Source organism: Cariama cristata, unplaced genomic scaffold (genome assembly GCF_000690535.1).
Source record: "Cariama cristata isolate BGI_N322 unplaced genomic scaffold, ASM69053v1 scaffold8380, whole genome shotgun sequence".
NCBI lineage: Eukaryota > Metazoa > Chordata > Aves > Cariamiformes > Cariamidae > Cariama > Cariama cristata.
The window spans coordinates 24,841-47,505 of NW_009596366.1; the positions used below are offsets into that span (position 1 = coordinate 24,841).

General features: G+C 40.0%; 1 protein-coding gene across 2 annotated transcripts in view; it reads left to right on the top strand.

Annotated features, from left to right (window-relative positions):
• SAMSN1 (SAM domain, SH3 domain and nuclear localization signals 1) overlaps positions 1-22,665 on the top strand; it is a 59,227-nt gene that overhangs the window by 16,496 nt on the left and 20,066 nt on the right. Inside the window, exon 1 of one of the 2 annotated variants that reach the window (XM_009705730.1) lies at positions 6,849-7,029. The exons of the other annotated variant lie outside the window; for it this stretch is intronic. Coding sequence (XP_009704032.1) covers positions 6,973-7,029 — 57 coding nt within the window. The 5' untranslated portion in view covers positions 6,849-6,972. Of the gene's footprint in view, positions 1-6,848; positions 7,030-22,665 lie in introns of those variants that run through there. 2 annotated transcript variants of the gene reach the window in all.

The window sequence follows — 22,665 nt, forward strand, 5'->3', positions numbered from 1 at the left end:
AGACAAATCACTTGTCTGTCTCATGCTTCATTTGCAAAATGGGGATAGTTTGTAATTTTACACATCAGACGGTTGTCGCACGAACAAGAATACACATACCAACTTGTGATAAAGCATGATATCTTAAATCCTTAATGAAACAAATTTATGTGACTGTGCTTCACTTCATCTAGTTGATGGGCTAAGAGCAAGTTCCCACCCTGTTAGTGAGGTTCAGCTGACCTGGGGCAACTTACTCAGTTGTGACCATTCAGCCACAGCCCAAAGCGTCCCTTGAAGCCCCAAGTGAGGCAAGCAGGGCACTAACCATGACCAGCACAGGGTACAGCAATTACCTGGCCAGTCCTCCTCAGTGAGGGAGTTGATGCCAAAATCTAGCAGGAAAAGTTCCTCCTCTTCCTTACAGGAGAGCTCAGCATGGCTGCAGCCTGCCCACCCTCCATCACCCCTGCCCTGGAGCAAGTGGCTGATGGATCCAGGTAAGTACCTACACCTGCCAGACAGCTGTACAGAGCAGGAGCCAGACCTCCCGGCAGCAGGGTTCAAGCCTGGAAGTGAGCATGAGAGCAAATCAGCGGCTGGAGTCTCATTCCCAGTATGTGTGATTCAGCAGGTCTGCTGATGGAGCTAGCCTGACCCTCATCCTGCTTGGTTTTGAAGGTATTGCCATTAATGTTAGCACCTGCATCACGTTTGGCAACAGATAAGCCCACAGGTCTGGTACAGAGTGTTTTAAGAAAAGGAATTTAAATCTAAGACTGAAACTGATCACTTATTCTTGATGATGAAGCATTTGTGTGTTTCTGCTGGCTATCAAACAGGTATCACCTCAGGAGGGTAGAAAGAAAGTTTTAAAATCAATTACAAATAAAGCTAGCTTGTCCCTCTCTGTCACTTCTAAATTATGATTTTCACCCACTTGAAACCATGTTCAAGGAGAAAGGAAGAATAGCGTTTTCCTCTAGAAGCAAAATGAAATTGAAGCTCTGCAAGTGAATATGCAGTGTACCACACTTTATTCCTTTTCATGTTAGCATTTGCACAGCAGTCCTAAGGCTGTGCTCACACAGCGACTTGACACTCTGACATCAGTGAAGACATTCAGCAGGATTTACTGGTAAAAGATGGTTCAAACTACAAAGAGTTTCCTGAGAGCAGGCTGTGCATTAGAGTTCATCAGAATTTACTTCTGTTGAACTTGATTCTAATCAGATAGGCTGGCAGACATCATGTACATACCTTGAAAAAATCCCCTGCCGCACTGCCAATGCTTGTGCGTTAAGCTGGTCTTCTAAATGCCAAATGAAGCATGTCATGTTTTGTGTATGAGATTAAAAGACAGCACCTAAATTTATTTTTCTATCACTTCCTTTTATCGAAAAATCTCATATTTGAGCTTTCTGAATAGATTTGCAAGGCAACTGTCACTCTTTATCTGTAAATGCATTTCTGGGAGGCTTCAGCTGGATAACTATAAAACAACAGTCATATAAACCTGCAAATTACGTGGGATAAAACGCCCTTGTAGCTGATTAGTAATCGCAGTGTTCACTAACAGAATCAATTGAGATGTTCTAGGCATGAACATTACGATGTAACTTTGAGCTACATTTTAGCATTCGCTCTGAGAAACAGTGTGCTGTTCACCGACATGCCTGAACCCACAGTAGCATCGTCCTACCAGTTACTTTCTGTTATTCACCACAGACAGTAAAGTGTATTCTGCTTACAATAAATTGTACAGGAAAACCACCAGTGACGCACATATTTCTGTTCGAAATTACTACACGGATGCTGGATAAGCCTGTAGCTGTGTTTTACAAGACACCAACCTTGCTGACTTTGAGTTTTCCCAACAGGAATACCTAGAAGATATAGATGCAACTTTGGCTCTTACTCTTCAAGGTAATAAGAAAGGGATTTGTTCAACAGGTGAAAGCCAATCTCCTTGAGAATCCTTCTGTCACAATAGTATAGATTTTTATTAGTGTTAGTGCTAACCTGACATAGTGTAGGTATGACTGATCTGTTCATCTACCGCTAATGCAAGAGAATGCGTTGGGATCAAAGTTTGAGATAAGTTCTTGGTACTTCATTTTCCCTTTAGGCCAGGTGGTGTTGGGAGCATGCCAAGGACACAGTCTGAAGGCCTGGCAATGAGACACTTTTTCTTACTCACAGAGTAGCAACCGCTTTTTGTACCAGACACATCTTTAAATTTAGTAGGAGCTCTGGTAGTGATGCTCTATAGCCTGTCTCTGCCATATTTCTTTGTGACTCCATTGACCTTAGTGGCAAAGGATTAGCATAAGAGAAGGAAGAATCACAAAAATATTTTTTCAGGAAAAGAAGGAAGCTCAATAGTCTGAGAGAGGTCGAATTCACAATTCCTGGGAGTTAGCATGATGAGGGTATTTCTGCTGCTCTGCACCTTGATGGTTGCTTAAACAAGCTTAGACCCCACTCTGTTGTTGTTCCCTCCTGCTGTTTCAGTGGATTAAAATTTCACCCAATGCAAAATATTTAGTAAAGATCAAGTTTTTGAAGCAAACTTCAGATGTTAGTTGTTAGCTTTGCTGAATAGCCAGTTTCTGCAGGCTTCATAAGAATTATACTTTGTATGGGATAGGAGTCTTCTTGATATAGTGTCTACACACTGCCAAATCAAGGGTGTAAACTTAAAATATCTTTTAATCCCATCTTGTCTCTCAACGACTCTGAGTTTCTGTACCTTCTTCATTTTTCATTCTTGATGAAAAGCACATAGAAGCCTATTCAATAGGAAATTACAGACCTTGTTGCATGAAGCCCCTAAGCATTTTGGACAAACTTTCAGTACCAAGTTCTGGATGCCCACAGTGATGAGTTTGCAGTGAGTGTGGGAGTTTCAAAGATGGGACCTTAAGCATCCAGCTCCATTCCCCAGCATCCCAATGGAAAATCACAGCCTCAATCTCTGGAGTTTAAATTAAAAGTGAGTGTTTTGTTTAAATAGTTATAAAGACAGGCCAGCTTGCAACATCTGGCTTCTTTCATGGCTTGTTGGCAGGGGAGGGAGGGCTTAACTTCACTTTTTCACACTTGTTCCTTTTAGTTTCCGTAGAGTCTTTGCCGTGGTAGTTTATGGAGAGAGTTGTGCGGAGGAATAGCAATGACTGTAACTGTGGCTGGCCCGTGCTCAGATTAGACCAGGAGAGGGAAGTATCTAGCTATGTTCTGGCCCATAATTAATACATACGAGGAAATTGTGTTCCGCTCATGAACATTCCTTGAGGAAATAAAGATTAAATTTGTTAAGTAAATTATTCACTGCAAATTATTCACTCAGCTTCACTCGCTATTCTGAGATTTCTGCAATATCTAAGGGAGCTAGATCATACAGGGAAAGGCATGGCCATAAAAGCAGAGGCTGAAGGCATGATTCCTTTCTTGTACAAAATACAAGTCTTATTTTAATTAAAATAAACAGACTAACACACTCTGGGATTGCTTAGCATTAGAGGGAAAGAAATGTACAGCCCCAAGGTATCTCCGGTTAAACTTGGACCAGATTTGTCTGACAGACAATGAAAAATGAGTTGCTAATAGGAAAAAAGTCTCATTTCATTTGCTTTTTGACAGGTGGCCAGTATGCTAAACCCTTCAATCTACTTTGCACTCTACTTTTTAGTTTTATGAGAATAATCAGGTATTGAAAGGGTAAGTTCACACTTGCAGTTTAGACTGGAAGTGATCTTTCCTTTCAGGGCAAGGTAACTGGATGGAGCCACTGAGGGGATATGGAACTGTTGCGGCACTTGATATCATGTAGGAGGGCAGCACATAAAGCACTTGAATATCCAGGACTATTCATCATGGTCCATTCATTAAAACTGACTAATGATGATAATAAGCTATAAGGTATGTTGCCTTTTATAAATATAATGACAGTGGAAATAATTCTCATGGGGTCATCTTAATTATTTTTAAGTGGATAGCCCTTTTCCTCATCAGACTTCCCAGAGAGAAGAGTGACATTGCCTGGGTATTTCAGGATGAAGGACTCAATCCAAGCCCCATAAAATTCACCTGAAAAACTTCTCTTGATTTCACTAGGGTTTGGATCAGGTTCAAAGACCAGCAAGGAAATGGAATAAGTTACCTGCAGTCATATCTAACAGAAAACAAAGTATGAGAATTTTTCTTTTAATTTTACATAGATATTCATTCCCCTTTGAAAAAATAGCTTCAAATACAGTGGATATAAGCACCAAGCTTATTATTAATTTTTAATTCAAAAGAGCTCCTTTTGAAATGCACTGCTTAACTAAATTAAATGAACTTAATGTTATATATGTTTGATTTTCTTCACTTTGTTACTTTTTAAAACTAGTGTGGGTCAACCTTCCAAGGGCAAGAACATAATCAGGTCAGCTTTCAAGCTGCTATAATTTTTCTGATATGTGGATGAGGAAAGGAAATAGATACGGGTGGGTACTATATCTCTTGAAATGGCCTCTTTCTTCCTGTTTAACAATAAATATTCTACAGAAAGGAAGCTCATATATTACTCTTCAGATGAGTTCCCATTTTATTAATCACGAAGATTTTAACAGTGGTTTGAGACAGGAAATCACAGTCTAATGATCAGCAGAGTCTGATTTAATCCTCACGTTCAGATCAGATTAAAAAGAAAAACAATATACTGCAATGTACATCTATGTAGATAAACAATCAGGTTTAATTACTATTAAACATACATACAGCTTTTATAACCACATATGGCCCTACTGAATTACTAAGGCTGATTAAATATCCATAGTAAAACCTCCTTATGGTTAGAAACTTAAATGGACATTGCAGGGGGTGTTATCAGATATAGAAAAGAAATATATATCTCAGAGTTCATCATCATTATTAATTAATTCTTAATTATTAATAACAATGATTATGAACTCTGGTATTTTATTATAATAATAACAATAATAAATTCAACTCTGTTCTAGATGAGTGTAGTTCTGATTAAAATGTGAAGTGAAACATCTTGGTTAATGGGTTGAGGTTCAACACGTACTCCACTGCAATCCAATAACCTAGAGGACAATCTTGCGTTATGTTTGGCAGAATTTCAGCACCTTAACCCCAGTTCCTCCTCCCCTTCTTACCAACCCAGTTCTTAGAAGGTCTGGAAAGGAATACTTTGTTATACCATTAGCATATAATAATTATTCTTTCATCAGTCAGTCTCAGTCCATTCAATTGCCCATCCATTAGAATCCTAAGTAGCCTCCAAAACTTTTCTTAAACATTTAAATAGAAGTCCAAATAGCAAACTGAAATGGGAATTCATCTGATGAGCAATGTTTTATCCCTCCCTGGAGTATTCATATGATAGAGGAAGAAGAGAGCAATTCAGCCAAGAGATTACTTGCCTATCTAGCATTGTCTTCTCATGTGTGCTTCAAAAAGTTAGAAGTGTTTATGGGACTGGGAAAGGCTATTCCAAGAAAGAAGACCTGTACATTTCTCACTGGCTTTCAACCATCAGTTCTTTTGGTTTTCAGTTTGGATGGTTTCTCGGTTTAGCTTTTTCTTGAAATTTGAGTTCAACCACATCTAATATTAAAAGAATGACGAAGAGAAAGGTAGGTCTGTGCACTGAGTATTTGGATTCACAAGGACTTCTGAATTTTTATCTGGTGCAAATGACCTCCACAGTGACTTTCTTTTTTAAAACAGCTTTTATCTATACAAAACTTAGGAGTAAAAGTTGCTTAGAATGGATTTGCTTGAAAAAAAAATTTTGAAAAAATGTTATCAAAATTTTGAAAAAAAAATTTTAACAAAGTTTTTTCTTGATGCTTACTCTTGAACCTTTTTCTTGAAACTTACTTAGAAACAGATTTCTTTTTCATTTGTAGTAATGTTAAATTAAGATTTAATTGAAGCTCTGTGGGTGGCCCAAAAGTTTGGAGTTTGAAATTGAGAATTTGCCTCCATCTTTCAGCAAAATATTAGGGATTTTTCATAGTTTCAGGTTTTGTGTCCTACGATTCACAACAAATAAGTTTTACTTGGGACACTCAAGACTTTTATGTGTTTGACTTTGGCAAAGAATATCAAGCAAAATGAAGCAGAAATTCAAAGCTATCTTAATACCTCCACTTTCATTTACCCTCTGGGCTGTTTTTCAAGAGGTTATAAAGGACCTTTGTCATTCTCCTCTGTCTCTTTGTTGTAAGCCTTCTGTTAGACTTGCTTTTTCTCCCTATGACTTTGTCACCAAGTCAAGGACAACGGAGGACTGAAAAGTGCCATTTCAGGGAGTCTAAATTCTGTGATGAATGTCAAAAAATTATTCCACCATGCAAAAGAAAAAGATGGCTTTAGAAAACTTCCCTTCTCCACCAAACAGTGACCTTTAATCCCATTGCTTTATTGCATTACTGTAGAGCTGAGAGAGAAAGGGAGGTGTTAGGGACCAGCTAGACCATGTACCACAGTGCAGTGCAAATCTGCTGGGCAATAATATCCCTTGGTTCTCTGAACAGCAGCACACCTTCTTCATATTTGAGTCCCAGCGCAAGTTGAAATGAAAGGTGCAGTTAGTGCCACAAGGCTGGGTGGGGAAAAATGAGAGAGGGAAAAGAGGACGATTTTCTTGAGGTTGTCCAAAGCCTTACTGAGGCCTGACAGTGACACAGAAGGAGTTCAGTTTTAAAACATTTCTCGCTCTGAACCCTGTCCTCATTTTCAATTCATCTCCTTAGTGTACCTCTCTCTTTCTTTTCCCCATCACTTCCTCCCCTCTTTCCCCACTCCCTCCCCAAATGAAGATTTCAGCTCGCTCACCAAAGCAGCTGCGTGAAGTCATATCCTGATAGAATAAGGAACTGCGTAACCGATGTACGCTTGTGTAGTAGGCTTCGTGGTACTTAGTTTGGTTACAAGGTAGTAGCAGCTGCACATCAGCTGGATAAACGTGAATTAAAAATGTTGAAGAGAAAACCATCTAACGTGTCTGATAAGGAGAAAAGTCAAAAGCCAAAGGTAAGAATGTTTAATTTTTATTGTCGATGAATAATAACAGGAATCCTTAACAATTTTTTAAAGGATTATTTCCTTTTAAATCCTAGCTTCAGGATTTCCTGATGTGCTACAAGTGCCTCAGTGCTATAATCTCAGGAATCTATTTGTGTATATTCACTTTATATATTCACTTTGTATATATTCACTTTGTATATATTCACTTTATAACAGTAATGTTCTAATTCAAGCAACCATCATTGTGAAGCTGCTATAGCTGTGCTGAAGAGTCCTAGTACTGGACTTTGTCTATTGTTACATGTTCTGCATCAGCCTTTTAACAGAGGGGCTCACAAAAATCCCCTCTCTCCCTTTTATCTATGATAAACTGATGATGTCCCATGAAAGAGTCTGAGAATCAGTGAAGAATTAGAGAAGCTATTAAATTTCTTCCTTATTTTAATAATTTTGCTTTTGCATCACCATAACCAAAGGAGGAGAGGGTACTTGGCAATCAGTGTTTGTCATCTCCACTTTTCTGGGAATGATTATACTTTCAGCTTGAAAGAAATACTCTGAATAAATCGATAATGTGCTACACTGGACACTTTCCACAGTCTGGAATTGCAAGAAAGAAAGTGAGAGTTTTGTAAGATGCATAAAGATGTGTCCTGTGCTAGAAATTTATTTTCAGTCCCTGGACTGGGTGCAAAATGACCTTTGCAAATGTATTGTAAGCCTGAAGAGAAATGACTACTGCTAGATCTGGGCGCTTCAGCATGCATTTCAACCTCAATTTATCAGTGCTGAAAATTTAACTAAGATATTAGAAAAGCCTTTTAGTATATCTCTGCTCCCAGTAACTCAGTGTCTCCCAGTTTACAGACCCATCTTCTCATTGTTTGGGAATACACGTCTCTTAGTGACTTCTGGGTCCTAAAAGATTAATGCAGACACCATTGCAGCATCTTCTGGTTTTACACAGCATTGGCTTTTGTGTGTTGCGCTCGCAGTCTTAGACTATGACTCATTAACAATTAAAATTAATGCTTTTACCATGGATTTGAAACAATTTTGAATCCATTTTCCCCACAGATTTTAATGGGTTTTTTAAGCATTTCCCTGGTTGGTATGATACATATTTTCTCCTGTTCAAGCATCGTTTTTTAATGGCAGGGAAGAAGTATAATTAATATCTAATTACACTATAGGTTAAGCAAAAAATGACCATGAGAGACTCTGTGGATGGGCTATGTTTTCCTGTCTGTCAGATATTTTAAAAAGCCAGTTTTGGTCACTCTCTTCTTCCAGAAGACATTCCTTAACAGTCTGATTTTCTTTTTTTTTTTTTTTTTTTTCCCCCTACACAGTTACTTATTCATTCATGAATGCACTCCATGCTATTAAAATGCTGGCACTGTGGCTTCTAAATCTATATACGTATCATGGTCATGGATTTGATTCACCATATGTGTAAAGCAGGGATAAAAAGAGTCTAACCACTTGACTGAGTGTCAAACCTGCTGACTTTGCTGCGCTGACTTTGTCTTATTGGAAATGTTTGCAAAAATGGAAATGTCTTGGTGAAGCGGCTCGGGATGTCTTTCTGCCTCCGTAGTGTGCTTTGAAACACTTCACCTACTGTAGTCCCACTTTTTGCACAGAATTGTACAAACTTTCCACCATGAGAATGTTTTTGCTGAATGTGCCATTCTCAAAAAGGGCATGGGAGGAGACAGCCCCACGTCGCACAGAATAGAAATCTTAGCTGCTTTAGCTTGTTTCGAAACATGCCGCGTGGAAGTAACGCAAATACTTAAGTTGCTTAATACTGAATTGAGTAACACGGGGCACAGGTCCTTACCTCCCGACAGAAGTTACAGGATTTCACAAGTGACTTCCCTAGATCACTTCCTTGCTGCTCCTGCTCTGCGCAGGCAACTTTTGGTACCTCTTCATAGTGGCAGGGCAAGATGTTGTTGTCACTGTGGTGGTCTTGGGCTACCTCACCTTGCCTTTGGGCAGCTTAGATGTCCCAGTGTCTCCAACCCATCCACATGGGACTGACACAAGACCTATGAGAGAGCCATAAGATCTGGAGTGTTAAGTGAAAATCAGGTTTGCTACCTTAGGCCCTCAAAAAGGGCACCAAAAAGATCTTTTTAGGAAACTGAATCTGAACCACGGTGACCCGTTGTCCTTGTCACAATTGTATGAATTTCTATGCATTAATTCAAGTGTTTCACCAAGATTTTCTTTTTAATCCTTTTGGGTTTATTACTTGCTAACGTGAAGAATATCAGCATGCAGTTATGCCTTTTGATAAACATGAAGGAATACCATGCCAGGCTGGTATTAAAACCCTTCTCGAGGCAATTCGCTGTCCCTGTATAAAGCCTCTAGTAGTGGTGGGCAAGTCAATGACCAACGCATGAGTAATACAGATTTTCAGTATCTAACTGCCAGTTCTGTATGTGCAATGCATTTACTTTACTTTATTTATTACTGTGGTGCTTAAGGGACTTCTTCAGACGCATTAGGTGCTACACAGACAAAATGTAGCATCTTACAACTCCATGTCTGCTATGAAAAGGTTGATACTATGCCATGAAATAGTAGTGTCGCATTTTTTTTCGTTATACAGCAGGGTTTCTGTAATGCTGCAGTCATGCTAGTAACTTCTTTGCATATCTGGCAGCTTTTGCGTATGCATGGATATGCATACAACTACTGAATGCATTGTGTATAAACTATATAGACATTCATTGTTAGGCAAAAAAAAAATCTACACCCAGTGTCATCCTAGAGAAAATTGTGAGAGAAATGTGAGAGAAATGTGAGAAATGTTTTCAAAAGAGATACTGGAAGGATTCTGATCTTTTGCCAATGTTTATCATTGTAGCTGCACATAGTGCTGTGGAACTGTACATTTATACCTTGTACATCACCTGGGGACCCAGGGAGCTCAACTATAAAGGAAAAGTCCTAAGGCTTAAAAATACCCTGCTTAATATTGAAGAAATTCAACCAATTGAAGGACTAACCTCTCTAATTCAAGCCTACCTAATCCACCCTATCTCTCTATCCAGGACCTTAAATGACTTTCTGTTACAACAGAGCCTGTGCACCTCCCATCAGGGCATCGACCAAGAGGCAGCTCTCTCTCAGCGCTTCCTTTCGGTCCTCACCTGCCCACCTTTCTTTTCTGTCAGACAAGACATGGCTTGGTTTATATGGCATAGCTGTTCTGAGCTGCGGTATTATTTGTGGGCAGGTGAGGTCAAACAAGTTAAGTTCATAGTCATGCTAATGGTCAGAATCAGCCTCGGCTTCATCAGCTCACTGCAGGGAGAGCGTGTGTCTCCGGCATTGCTGGAGTTTTAGTTGCAGAGCAAGAAAGTACTATAGCAAATAGGGGGAAGGATGCTTTTACTAGAGGTGTTTCAGCTATGAGCTTGTGCGGTCTGTCCCACCACCCCTTGGAGAGCTGAGGAGGAGGAGTGCAGCTGAGTTAGAAGATGACTTGATGATCTTTGAGGTCTCTTCCAACCATAATGATTCTATGATTCTATGAAAGACAGACTCCTAAAATCACCTGGATTTTAGCCTCTTTGGCACTTATGGCGTTAGAGATGTCAGTGTATCTGGGGAGTGGCATGAAGCAGATTTAGAAAGATGGTAAGAGAAAACATTCTAAGAAATTATACAGGATTTAGTCTTCTCTTTTGTATATGCTTCAGGCAGCACCATATCCTGGCACTATACAAATAAAACACCGTTAAAGCATTTCGCAGCTTCTCTGCATTCCGCTTTGCACTGTTTTGCACATTTTGACCAGGTGCAAATGACAATGGAAGGTGCAAATAATCTGTAAAACATCCCTGCATCGTCTTGCCCACTTCACAGGATGTAATGTGCCAGGCAGAGCCTATTCCTTTCTCTCTCAAATTCCTACAGACACAGCTAACTTGAGAAGTGCCTGATTATTCTTGGCTTTACTTCAAGCTGAAGCAAAGCCGACTTTGTGCCATTTTTTCTGGCTTGAATGAAGGAAGTCTTGTGTCATTATACTACATGACAGATGATCTATGTTTATGCTAAAGGTTTGAGACATTTTTGTTTCCTTATTCTGCTTCCAAATGTGCTTGGTGTTTGAAAGTCAGCTTGCTTCTGGTGTGTAAGACAATTCAGGGTCAATGCCTGTGCATTTTGTTTAGACAAAAATATGTCCAAGCTTCTAATTAAATCATTATTTACTGACTTAGGTGATAAACCATTATTTGTTTTCAGCGTTATGAGAAGATAGTGGCAAATCCAATGGGAGGAAATATTGTAATGTGCAACTTTGTTCCCTAGTACTATTTCATACCAATAATTTTCCTTTTTACAAGCTTTAAATGAAACCCTGCCTCCATAAAAATCAATGCACCTTCTTGCCATAGGCTTGAGGCCAGGATTTCCCCTTTTCATATATATTTTTCACAGAAGGCCTGATCCTGATTCTGAAAACACTTAAATGAATAAATTAGCTGTGATCCCATTGATTTCAGTGGGATTTGTCATCTCAGTAAAGTTTATCGCTTGCCTAAGTGTTGGGAGCCTGTAGTGCACACAGATGCTATAAGCAAGTTTCTTGGTGCTGCTCTTTTCTAAGACAGCAGCTTGTGACTATCTAATGGGGAATACTTATTAAAGAAAAGGAAACAGAAAATAGGTATAGCAAACCTAAACACCAAAAATAATTCAAGACATAATTAGATCTTCTGTAGGACAAGATCTGCAGTGAAGAGATTGCTCAGTGTTAATGAATATTAACTAGGATTTATCCTTGAGTGGGGAAAGCTGAGGGTTTTAATTTTATTTCAAAGGTAAAGACTGGTAGAGTTCTGAAAATAGCAAGTTTTACATTCTTTTCTTTCCCCCTGAAATTATGAGTGCATAATAAATGAGCCACTGCTAATGTCACAGATGCTAATTTTCACAACCATGACTGAAGTGATGTTCGTTTCCATTTGCATTTCATTCTAACAATGATGAGAGGTGATGAGTTGATGATAAGCTGTTTTCACCGTACTGCCCGCTGTGCAAATTTCTGCTTATAGGCAAAGATGACACATAGTTCTGTCATTAAAGGTCTTTACTGCATTGCCTCTTGAAGAAAGACTGTTTGTCAAAATCCATTTGAACTCTGTTAAATAAGCAGAAATGGATGACAGCATCTGGGAAGTAGTTTTAAGAACCTGGTTTGTAGTGGAAATACCTGTGGGCCTTTATCAGGGAGGGTTCAGAGAAAGAAAAAATTATACTTGTAATAACTGTGTATGTGTAGATGGGGAAAAAAGGGATTGCAGGTGACACTTCAGAAGGTGTTTCCTGTCTCTCCCTCAGGCTTCGTAAAAAAATAGAACAAGGTTAGAGTTAACCTTGGGTTATTTGTCTTGCGTGAGTGGAAGGCTCTACAATCATATTACTGCCCCTCTCACCTCTGGTATTTTTTTCTTAATTTATATTATCATCTTGCTTCTTGATCATCAGCCAGTTTTTTGGGGTTTTTTCAACAGCAGTTTCAGAAAGTTGTTTGTGTTTTAACATTTATGTTAGCATATCTCTTCTAGTAAGGTCTTGAAATTTGAGGAATTTTGTTTTCTCACCAGAAAGTAAATGTCCAGGGTCTTTGTGGGGAAAGAACAGCCTTCTCTCTCCTGTCCCTTGCTAGGAGGCAGATTAGGATGACCAGGCTCCACAATTTGATGCTCAGATCAACACACACATGCTCATGGAGGGTTCATACAACTCTTGACTAGCTTGTGTGCCAAAGGAAAAAAATGACTTCTGTGGCCTGGTCCAGTCCTGGCCTCTTTTGTGTGTTCCCTTGATTACAGCACTTTCTAAATTTTCACCAACTTTGCACAAAATTCAGGTAATTTCTTATTTCTTCCTTGTCGTGGTTTTCCTTCACTAGCCAGGCTTAAGTCCTTAATAGCAGAATATTTTAAATCAAGTGAGACCAAATTTCCCAAAGGGAATATTTTCACATTAATATTCATTTTGCTTAGAGTAACGAATCCAGTTCACTTCTTTGTTTGTTTTCCTAAGCAAGCACAAACATTTCAAGAAGTATGTCTGAACCACCTTCTCCAGCCATGTTTAGAAACCAGACTATCAACCACATCATTTATAACTGTACTCTCTGATAAATACTGTAGCACAGCTACTAAGGTGACATAAATCAGCATTAGTTGCCTTCTAATTCTTTAATTAGCTTTATAGAACAGTTGACTTACTTCAATATTGTGTTTCTGGGAAACCCAAAATATGTCTTGTACGTGTGTGTTCATATCCCACAGGAAGATGAATGACCACCTACTTTTTTCCCCAAGTGAAATCTCTCCTGTTTACCTGCTTGCTCTTACCTTTCTAGCTTTTTGTATCTTATTCCACTAACAGTGCATCCAAGAGCATGTTCTTACTTTTTTTCTTCTTCCCAAACTTGAGGCTGAAACTGCAGCCTAGGGAAAAGTGTGGAGATTTTTTAACAGCTTCAGGGAAGCTGCTTCTTTGACTCTACGTATTATACACCATACTGCTGCTTTTTCCCCCCCATACCTCTTTGGTTTACTCCATGGATACATAGAAAGCTGGATAACAGCTTCACCTGTACAGTCTTCAGGCTGCTTAATTGCCAGTCATAACATCCACTAGCATCTTTCTGGTAAGCTGAATGTCAACCGTCTGTCATCTCTAACCATCACCCAGCACTGATGCTGACAAGCTTTCTCTGGGAAGGAGATCTAGTGATCCACCTACTGTTTCGCACCATTATGTCTTCTGGATGGAGTTTTAGTCCCTTTCCTACCTTTTTATGTCTTCATCTCTTATTATTTTCACAAGAACAACCGAGTAACTGCACACTCCTGTACTTGATTTCCATGGGATGCTGAATGGTTACTTCCTTGAGAACTGTAGGAAGTTGTAAGTTCCTCTACTTGGTCATACTAACCTCATTCAGAAGGTGTCGTAGGTTTGCTGTTCTTTCAGGTATGTTGAAAGGCAAGTGAGACATGAGGCTACTGGAATACTTGGCTTTAGGTTTTTCTGCAATGTTTCTCATGGCTTCTCCAGGGAGAAGAGAAGCACTAGAGGAGTGCTGTTCAACCAGAACACATGGAAAAGCTATGGAGCAGTTTCATGTCTTCCCTCTGCCATTATGTCTGAGATAGAGATTGAGCTTTGTCACCAACAGCCTGCCGCATTGAGATAAAGAAATCAGCTTCACTTAGCAGCAGCACAGGCAAAAGCAGATGTATGAAGATGAGACGACAAAGTGGCCAAGACAGCTGAATAAGCTCACGCAGCTTGATTCTCTGCTGCCTTCACCTGTGCAAAGCGGATGCTGAGCTTTGCCACTCATGAATTGTTTTCACTCACAACAGCTGTGCTGTTTTTCTCTCATACTTTTGTCCGTCTGCCTCCTTTTTTAAGGTCAGATGTTAAGTCCAAAAATGGCTTCACAGAGCTGGAAAGGGGACATGGTTCACTGATGGATGAGCAGCTCAGAGCCTGTGTAGAGGGTGCATGAAATGACTGATGATGGTAGAACAGGCATTCAACTCTAGTCACAAGTACCTGGCAATGCTCTTCTGGTATTGTCTGTGGGGGTGTTTCCCTTATTTTCTTCCTGTCTCTATAATGGAGCTTATATTTGCTTGATTAATGTCTCTTGGTAATTGTGGTAAAATGTTTGAAAACTATGCATTTGGGATTTTAGTTAGTATCTGAAGGAATGGCAAGAGGCAACACGTTCCTGCCTGTTCATGCAAGCTTAAAACCTTGTAGCTGGCACAATCCCCTTTGCAGTGATAGGCCAGATTTGAGTAGGATTTGGAGTATGGCCTTGAATTTGAGGTACAAAGAACACCTCAAAGTCCTTCCTGCTGTCTGTGCCTCAGTAGCATCATGTCGTTAGTGAGTGTCTCTCAACTACGTGTGGTTTTCAAGGAGGTTGTGGGAGCAGAGGAGGGGTGAAAAGCTCGGTCTCGATTTTGTCTTGTGTCAGAATTAAAACATACTTCAAGCATCTGGTACATTTGTTTTTCATGAGATGAACCAGTAGTTTTCCACTGAGCTGTGATTACAATAACCCCATGCCGCAGAGATAACTGAATGGAGAAAGGGGAATTGATGTGCCCATACTAGACTAGTACTGTTTGCTGTGCCCAGTACCCCCAGTGAGCTCTTGATTGTATTAATTTCTTTCTGATATAAGAGTGACCTGAACAGAATCAGGATGTTATCTTGTCTTCAGATGACTAGATTTTTTTCCTGGGATTGCAGTTATAGAACTTAGGCTACAAAGAAAACCCTGAATTTAACACATCATAATTTCTGCACTAAAAAGTATTCTCATGCAATGCTAAATCATGAGGAAACCCTGAGCTGGAAATCTTCTTTCAGCTTCCATACTGGTCCAAAACCAAAAACTTACTGAATTTATTTTATGAGTTCAAATTTCCAAGGAATTTTTAGATCCTTAGGCATATGTTATGCAAGTATGTCCAGATTTTGAAGCCTGCAAGGCTGCAATGAAGTGCCACGTGTGCTTTCTTGAGCTAGACACTAAGATAACTTTGGCCCATGGATGGCAATAAGCCAACATTGGAATGCAGCCTTCTGGCAAGGGAGGATACATGAAAGGGAAAAAATGGTGACACTGCTCATCATTTTAAAGGAGTCAAAAGTTAACCCACTGTAATGAGTATAGTCTTTTTGTGTGTGTGTGTATGTGTTTTCCAAGATAAGAATAATGTAAATAAATGGGCATATAGATTTGATGAAACACTAAAATTCACAGTGACTGATGATACTGCACTGAATTTTGCTTCCCTACTATAGTGCAACTCCATTAAGGCAATTTCAGTTAATCTCACTAAGGATTCATTAATCAAGTGTAGTCAGGATGTCTGAAGGGAGATAATGAGGGAGAAAAAATTGGTCTACTGTTTAGATCTTATTCTTTAACTAGTTCTTTTGTTTATCATGTTCTGTAATATCTGTATCCCGATAAATAAGTTCCAGTCACAATTAGTTATCATAACAGATGACTAACACTTCTTTATTTACTTACAAGTTCAAAATTATTCCATAAATAGATCAATTAACTTTGCATTCTCTTTACATCGCATGCCTATACAGATTTCCAGCCTGCAGTACCAGTTAACAGTGAAATTGAAACAAGGTGGACCAGCAGCATTTTAAAATTTTCTCCCTTTTAGCCAAAAGTGCAAGGATCCATGGAGACAAAGTCCCTAATCCTACATCTTTTTCTCTAAGCACTAACATCCTAAATGCATACTGCAGTATCAGCAGTCTCTTAGTACCTTCCAAAATTTCTCCTCTAAAAAGCCAAAGAAAAGATTTGTTCATTTTTTACTCATTTTTTACTCATTTAGGATTACATACTGTATATCTGCCCCACATAAAGCTGTCACTATATTACTTTAAAAAAAAAGAAAAAAAAAGTTGAGTTCCAAGAGCCCAGTGGGGTTGGAGACTGCTGAAGATGGGAATGTTTATAAGCTCTGGGATATTAACTGCAGCACTCAACCTCAGGTGACATAAAGCATGCAAAAAAGAACTTTCTGTCAGTTTTATTATTTCTAAAAAGGTTCCCCTTGAAAGAGAAGAGTGACCTTGCTCTGCTGAGCTGACATATGCCACTGAATTAATGGCTAAGCTTTGCTGTAGGGAAGCTTGCAGAAACATTACCACTCCAATGGCTGAGTTTGCTGTGAACATTAATCAGGGGAACCAACATGATGTATCAAACACTCATTTAAAAGTAATAAAAACTAACTCTCTTTCCCCCCCCTCCCCCAAGTTTCTTAGAATTAGCTTATTGTTGGTCGTTACCTGTTGTCAAGGATAAGACTGCAGGACAGCAGTAAAACTTGTACAAGGGTTTTCTAAAGTTTGCTTACTCTTCAGGAAAACCAAACGAGCTTTAGGGAAGGTCAGATTTAACCATGACTTAGAGGTTATTTTTTTGATCTTGTTTCCCTCTGGAAGGTCATTTGAAGGAACACCTTCCACTGAAAACACGCCTCTCCCTAGCAAGGAATGCAGAAGCTGCCTTTCATTCTCCGTGACTCCCTGGGAGCAGGACCAGCTCCCACATCATGCATGAACGAAGAGTAAGATAGGCAAGGAGGCTCTCACTGCTCTCAGAGTAACTTCTGTAAAGGATCTTGTATGGCTCTGGTACAACAGATGAGTGGCAGAGGCTCTGACCAAAACACTGTCAGACCAGGCAGGAGTATTTTCTGCCTATCTGCTGCTGTTCTGCGCCGGGGTGGGCAAGCAAGTGTCCTGCAGTTGGCAGCTGTGGCTGCTTCTCAGGCTTGCTGAAAGGCACAGGAAAGCCCTCGGACACGCTGTGTCTCCCCGTGCTATTCTGCGTGCGGTCTATGTATAGCACGACGAGGCGGTAGGCTCCTTATCACCGCTTCTGCTCTAGCATGGGAGCATTCGTGGTAGCTGTGGTCCCACCTTGCTGGTGGAGTACGCTGTCTGCCCCGCTCCGCGTGTGCTGGACAGGCATGGGACTCCCTTTAAAACTGAGCTTTTGGGTGCTACATGCTTCTCAGCTCATCTTGGGGTATATATATTTGCATCTTCACTTAAAGCCTGCAAACACACGTGTGAGTCGTTTCTCTTGCCCAAGAAATCCAGCTGAACCCCGCAAGGTCAGGACCTAGATAACACGCAGCATTAATAAAATCGTGCTGTATAAGTAAGCAGGGAATGGACTTTAATTGAAGCAAGGTGATTCGTTTTTGAAATATGAGAATTCATCTATGAATTTATCTGGTTCAGAGAGGAGAAAGTTTCAGGGGAGGAAAGATGTTGGTATTTAAGGGATTAAAGATCAAAGCCTACAATGCTTACGTAGCGTTTAACCAGCCTTTACTCAGCCAGCGCTCCCCTTTACTGCAGTCACGGTTCTGTGGAGGGTGGATTTCCAGGCTTGTCCCTCGATGTTTCTGCCCGTGTGTAAATGAAGGGTAAAAAAGGATAGCGGGGAGGTAGAAGTGCACATCATGCCAAGTCCTTAACTGTCATTTTCATAGCTCCTCTGAGTTTGTCACACATCCTTAACCTTCTTTTAAAGTCATTTTCTTTTCATGGTTTTGTGTGCCACTGAAAGTCACTTTTAATTAAATGTCATATAAATAATAAAGTCTTAATTACATAATTATTGCAAATACCTGTGTGCACACTCCCAGAATTGGACAGACTGCCAGAAGAGCACTTGGAGTGACTTTTCTCACCGGGAACTGAGTGCTCTGCAGCAACCGGGCAGAAACGATGGCGCTCAAAATTCAGGGTCAATGCGCGTTTAAAGGAAAGGAGACAGATCCCTTCCCCCTTGCACATTTTGCAACCCTCAGTTGCAAACAACTTTCTTAGCATTAAGATTGACGTTTCTTGAACTGCTTCCTCATTTTGTTCCTCACAAACTTGTTTAATCAACACAGCACATTTTTTGCTAGATGAAATTGCCTTTTTGCTCAGACTTCCTACACGGCTTGCCTCTTCCTGAGGAAGGCTTACAGACCTTGCAAACCATCTCACCCTCTTTTAACTTCATGAACGGTAGCTTCCCCCTTGCTCTCAGCTGCACCAGTGCCTGCCCTGCACAAGGTGCCCTTTGCAAGCACTAAAAACCTGAGTTTCTGGTGGAAACTCTGACGTGCGGGCTGGTTATCGGGAACTACGTGCTTTGTGTCTGCATCGGTTCAGGCTTGGGAGACTGAGGCTGGTACCAGATAGCAATACTGATAAAACAGCTGCTCAGTGTTTACTTTGGAGAGCGAAGTTTGTTGACCTGGAGGAGTGTTAAGTATGATTAACTCATTATTTTATATAGCTTTTCTTTTCCAGTCATTTTCCATCATTAAAATGAGAGTGTTTGCTCTGATGCTGCACGCTAGCACTTTTTTTCAAAGACGATTTTGCTCCCCTCTCTCCCCACCTCCATGCAGTTACTGAATACCAGACATGATAACAACCAGTCTTTTATAGAGTCGTTTTTAAGCCAGTTAAAAATGCCATTTCAGTAGATTGCCCTATTTGAGTTAGCAAGAACAAGCTGTATCTTTTTTATTGCTTTTGACTGGCGAAGTACAAGGTTTAGGCCATGTTTCGTGTGGGCTATAAAGTTATATTAATAGCTTGGTTAGTGGTCAGAAGTTCTATATGTGTAACTAATGTGTAAATAGGAAAAAATCCCTGAGGTAGGGAGGTCACAATGTCGTCTTTTTTTTTTTTTTTACTTCTGTATTACTCTTTGGAGAGTTACTGAATCTTCTATGCAAATTCTCATTCTTTATACAGAAGTGAAGGATTTTTTGTTGTTGGGTTTTGTTGTGTTTTTTTTTTCACTGAACATCCCAAAAGCTAAAAATTGCTATCTTGCCTTCTGGGAAAGTAGGAGACTATTTCTTTGATTATCTATGCAAAAAGATAAGCTAGCAGAGTGCCAATACTCATCCCTACTTTGGTAACTCTTAATTTCCTTCTCGGAGTAGTCTCCTCCTTCTGAAGGGACTAGGAGCATCAGAGAATAGAAGAAATGAATCAAATCCTGAGCTCCACTTATCTCCATCAATCAAAGCAACAAGCACGGACTGTCCTCTTGGGAGCTGCTGTGGCTTCTTCTGAGCAGGGAGGGAAGAATACAAATGTCTGTGGCAGGCGAGGAATTTGGGCAATACGCTGAGCTCCCTTTTCGTTACTCTCGGTGACTGCATTTGCCCCTATACAGTATACGTGGTCTGAGCAGTCTAAGGATGAATGGAAGCTAAAAATGAAAATGTATGGAGGAATTTGAAGAGATTTACTTGTGTGAGAGGGTCAGTACAAAGCCATTGCATCATGCTGGACTTAAAAGCTACTTTGAATAGGACTTGAAGCAAAACATCATGGGCCAGAATTTCTCACAGCAGGGAACCAGATCTCTGAGCAGTGTGAATTGTCCAAAGGAAAATATGAGACAAATTATCAATCATATTGATTATTTAGCAGGATAACTACTGTTTTGGCTCAAAGGTTGTCTTTAGACACAGAGAAGCTCTGACTAGTTTACCACAAGAACTAACTCGCTTCTCCTAGGATATGCCCTACAAGGCAAGGATGTTTGATAACAGAAAGACACGGATTGCAAAACCTCTTCTTGTTGTTTTTCTATTTGTATACCATACCATTTCCTGGGGAAAATGATAGGCTATTTACAGATAAACCAGATCACCAGCTGCAGACTATCCAAATTAAAATAAGCAGCAATTACACGGCACTTACACCTTTAAAATGATTATTTAAAGTTCCTGAGTTTCAGGGAATTGAAGATATAGGAAAAGATGGAAGAAGCATTTAAAATACTGAAAAGTATGTTTGATATTTTCTATTATGCTAATTTGGTATACCGAAGGGGAAGGAATGAAAGTTAATGCATTGGTTTGTAGAAATTATTTGATCAGTCCTTGTGTGGGAAAATAAAAGTGTTTCTCCCCTGCCCTTGCCTCCATTAGATTTTACTGAGCAAATTCATGTTGGCTTAATGTATCCATTGGTAGCTCTTGCATGAATCTAGCCAGAAAAAAAACCCTTAACTTTATAGGATGCTGAATCCTACTATCAAAAGTCAATAGCATATTTTCTCCTAGCAGCTTTGCCTATGCTTTAGAAGCTTCCCTTCCCCTGGAAATCAGGCCTGTGCGTTTCTTCACAAAGTAGGTGTTCCCTGACACTAATGCAGTGACTGACACTACTGAAAGTAATAGTCCTGATCCCTTTGCAGCCCAGAGCTCCTAAATCTGCTTTTTGTTATCAGTATAATGGGGTTGAATACATTGTTAAGAGGTGGTAGCTATTGATTACTTAATGGAAAAAGTTAGTATAGAGAATTGCTGAAGCAGCCCTATTTCGTGCTCTCCAGTGCAACAAGACCATTATCTAGAATAGTGGAAATCCTCCTGTAACCCTTATTAATATTTAATAGGGATGAAGCAACATTGAAGTACACTACAAAATAGCCAAAGGCTTCTGCACATGTAGGGTATAAGGTTGTTTCAAGGGTCGAAAAAGAATAACTGATTTCCCTGTGCTCAAGCTGTTTCTAGGTAAGACCAACCATCAACAATGTTTTTCCTCTTGTTCCTTTTAAAGTATTTGCAGCACATCTGCACTTTAATATACAGTTATTCCTACCAGACATCTTGAAGTGATTGAATGCAACAGAAAGGTCAGTGTATGTTTAGAGATCGCTGTGTGAGACTATTTTATACTTTCCCAATATTGCTGTGAATCCCAGCCGCCTTCTTTCTCTCCCTCCCGCTCCATGCTGCAGGGCACATTTGGCTGGGTTGACAAGCCAGTGAAAGGTGTTAATCCTGTCTAATAGAACCATAATCCTTGGGGCTGTGTTTTTATATCATACTATTGAGCTAACCCCTTGTCACAGGATATTGTTCATCTACTTAATAGCTAAGTTCTTTATGGGAATTTTAGATAAAATTAAAGTGTACAATCCAAATTGTCCTTTTCAATTTTGCAAGGTAAAAGCAAACAAATAAACCACAATGTTTAGCCAACAGAGACTTTCGGAGAGATTACAATCAATTAAGAGGAGAGCTATGTGATTTTTTTTTCTTTTCTTTTTTTCCCCCCCTCAATGAATAGTAAATGTCATTTTACTTGTCCAAAAATATTCACAAATCTGGGTCAGCTTCTTCAAATAACCTTTGGCTGGAAATATTTTTCAGGTTAGATCTGCCCAGAAATGTAGTGGGAAAAAAAGTGATGTTATTTCTTTTTCTCTTAAGCTGCAGTGCTTAGAACATGGACCCAAAATGTGGGTACATTTTCCTCTTCCATCTGGCTGTGCTCAGGCCTCTCCCACTGCGATGTCCACATTAATTTTTTTTTTTGGAGGTGCGGAGCTGGTTAATAAATTATTGTGGGAAAACAGGGAAATGAAACAGCAAGGAGTTTTTATTTTCAGTCGTGTTCCAGAGGATGCTGATTTTTTTCTTCTCAAATGGAGACTTGAAGACAAAGTATTTGCACATGGTTTCCCGTAGCTTTTCTTTGCCATATTTTTTTCCCCTCTGAAAACTATTTGTAGTTTAAACGTGACTGTGTGTAAGAGATAAAGGAGCTAATAGGGATGGTAACCCTGTGATTTATGAGCAGGGACAGAATAAGATGGGGTCCTTCCTGGATGGAAATACCCAGGGGAAGTATGTGTGTGCTCCGCATAGCTGGTATCATTTTGATGAACTCCTTCCTTACGATCACAATTCCAAAGCCTGAAAGCTACCTCACCACCCTGTGTGGCATCAGGAGCCTGATGCAGTTACTGCTGAGTCCCGCAGAGGACTAACCGCTGCCAGGAGAGCAGAGCGTAAGGAGACCGAGCAGAAGGACCGATCCTTCTGGATGTGGGGATTGAGGGCACCCTCAGTAAATTTGCAGGTGACACCAAGTTAGGAGGGAGTGTTGATCTGCTGGAGGGTAGGAAGGCTCTGCAGATGGACCCGGACAGGCTGGATCCATGGGCTGAGACCAACGGCATGAGGTTCAACAAGAACAAGTGCCAGGTCC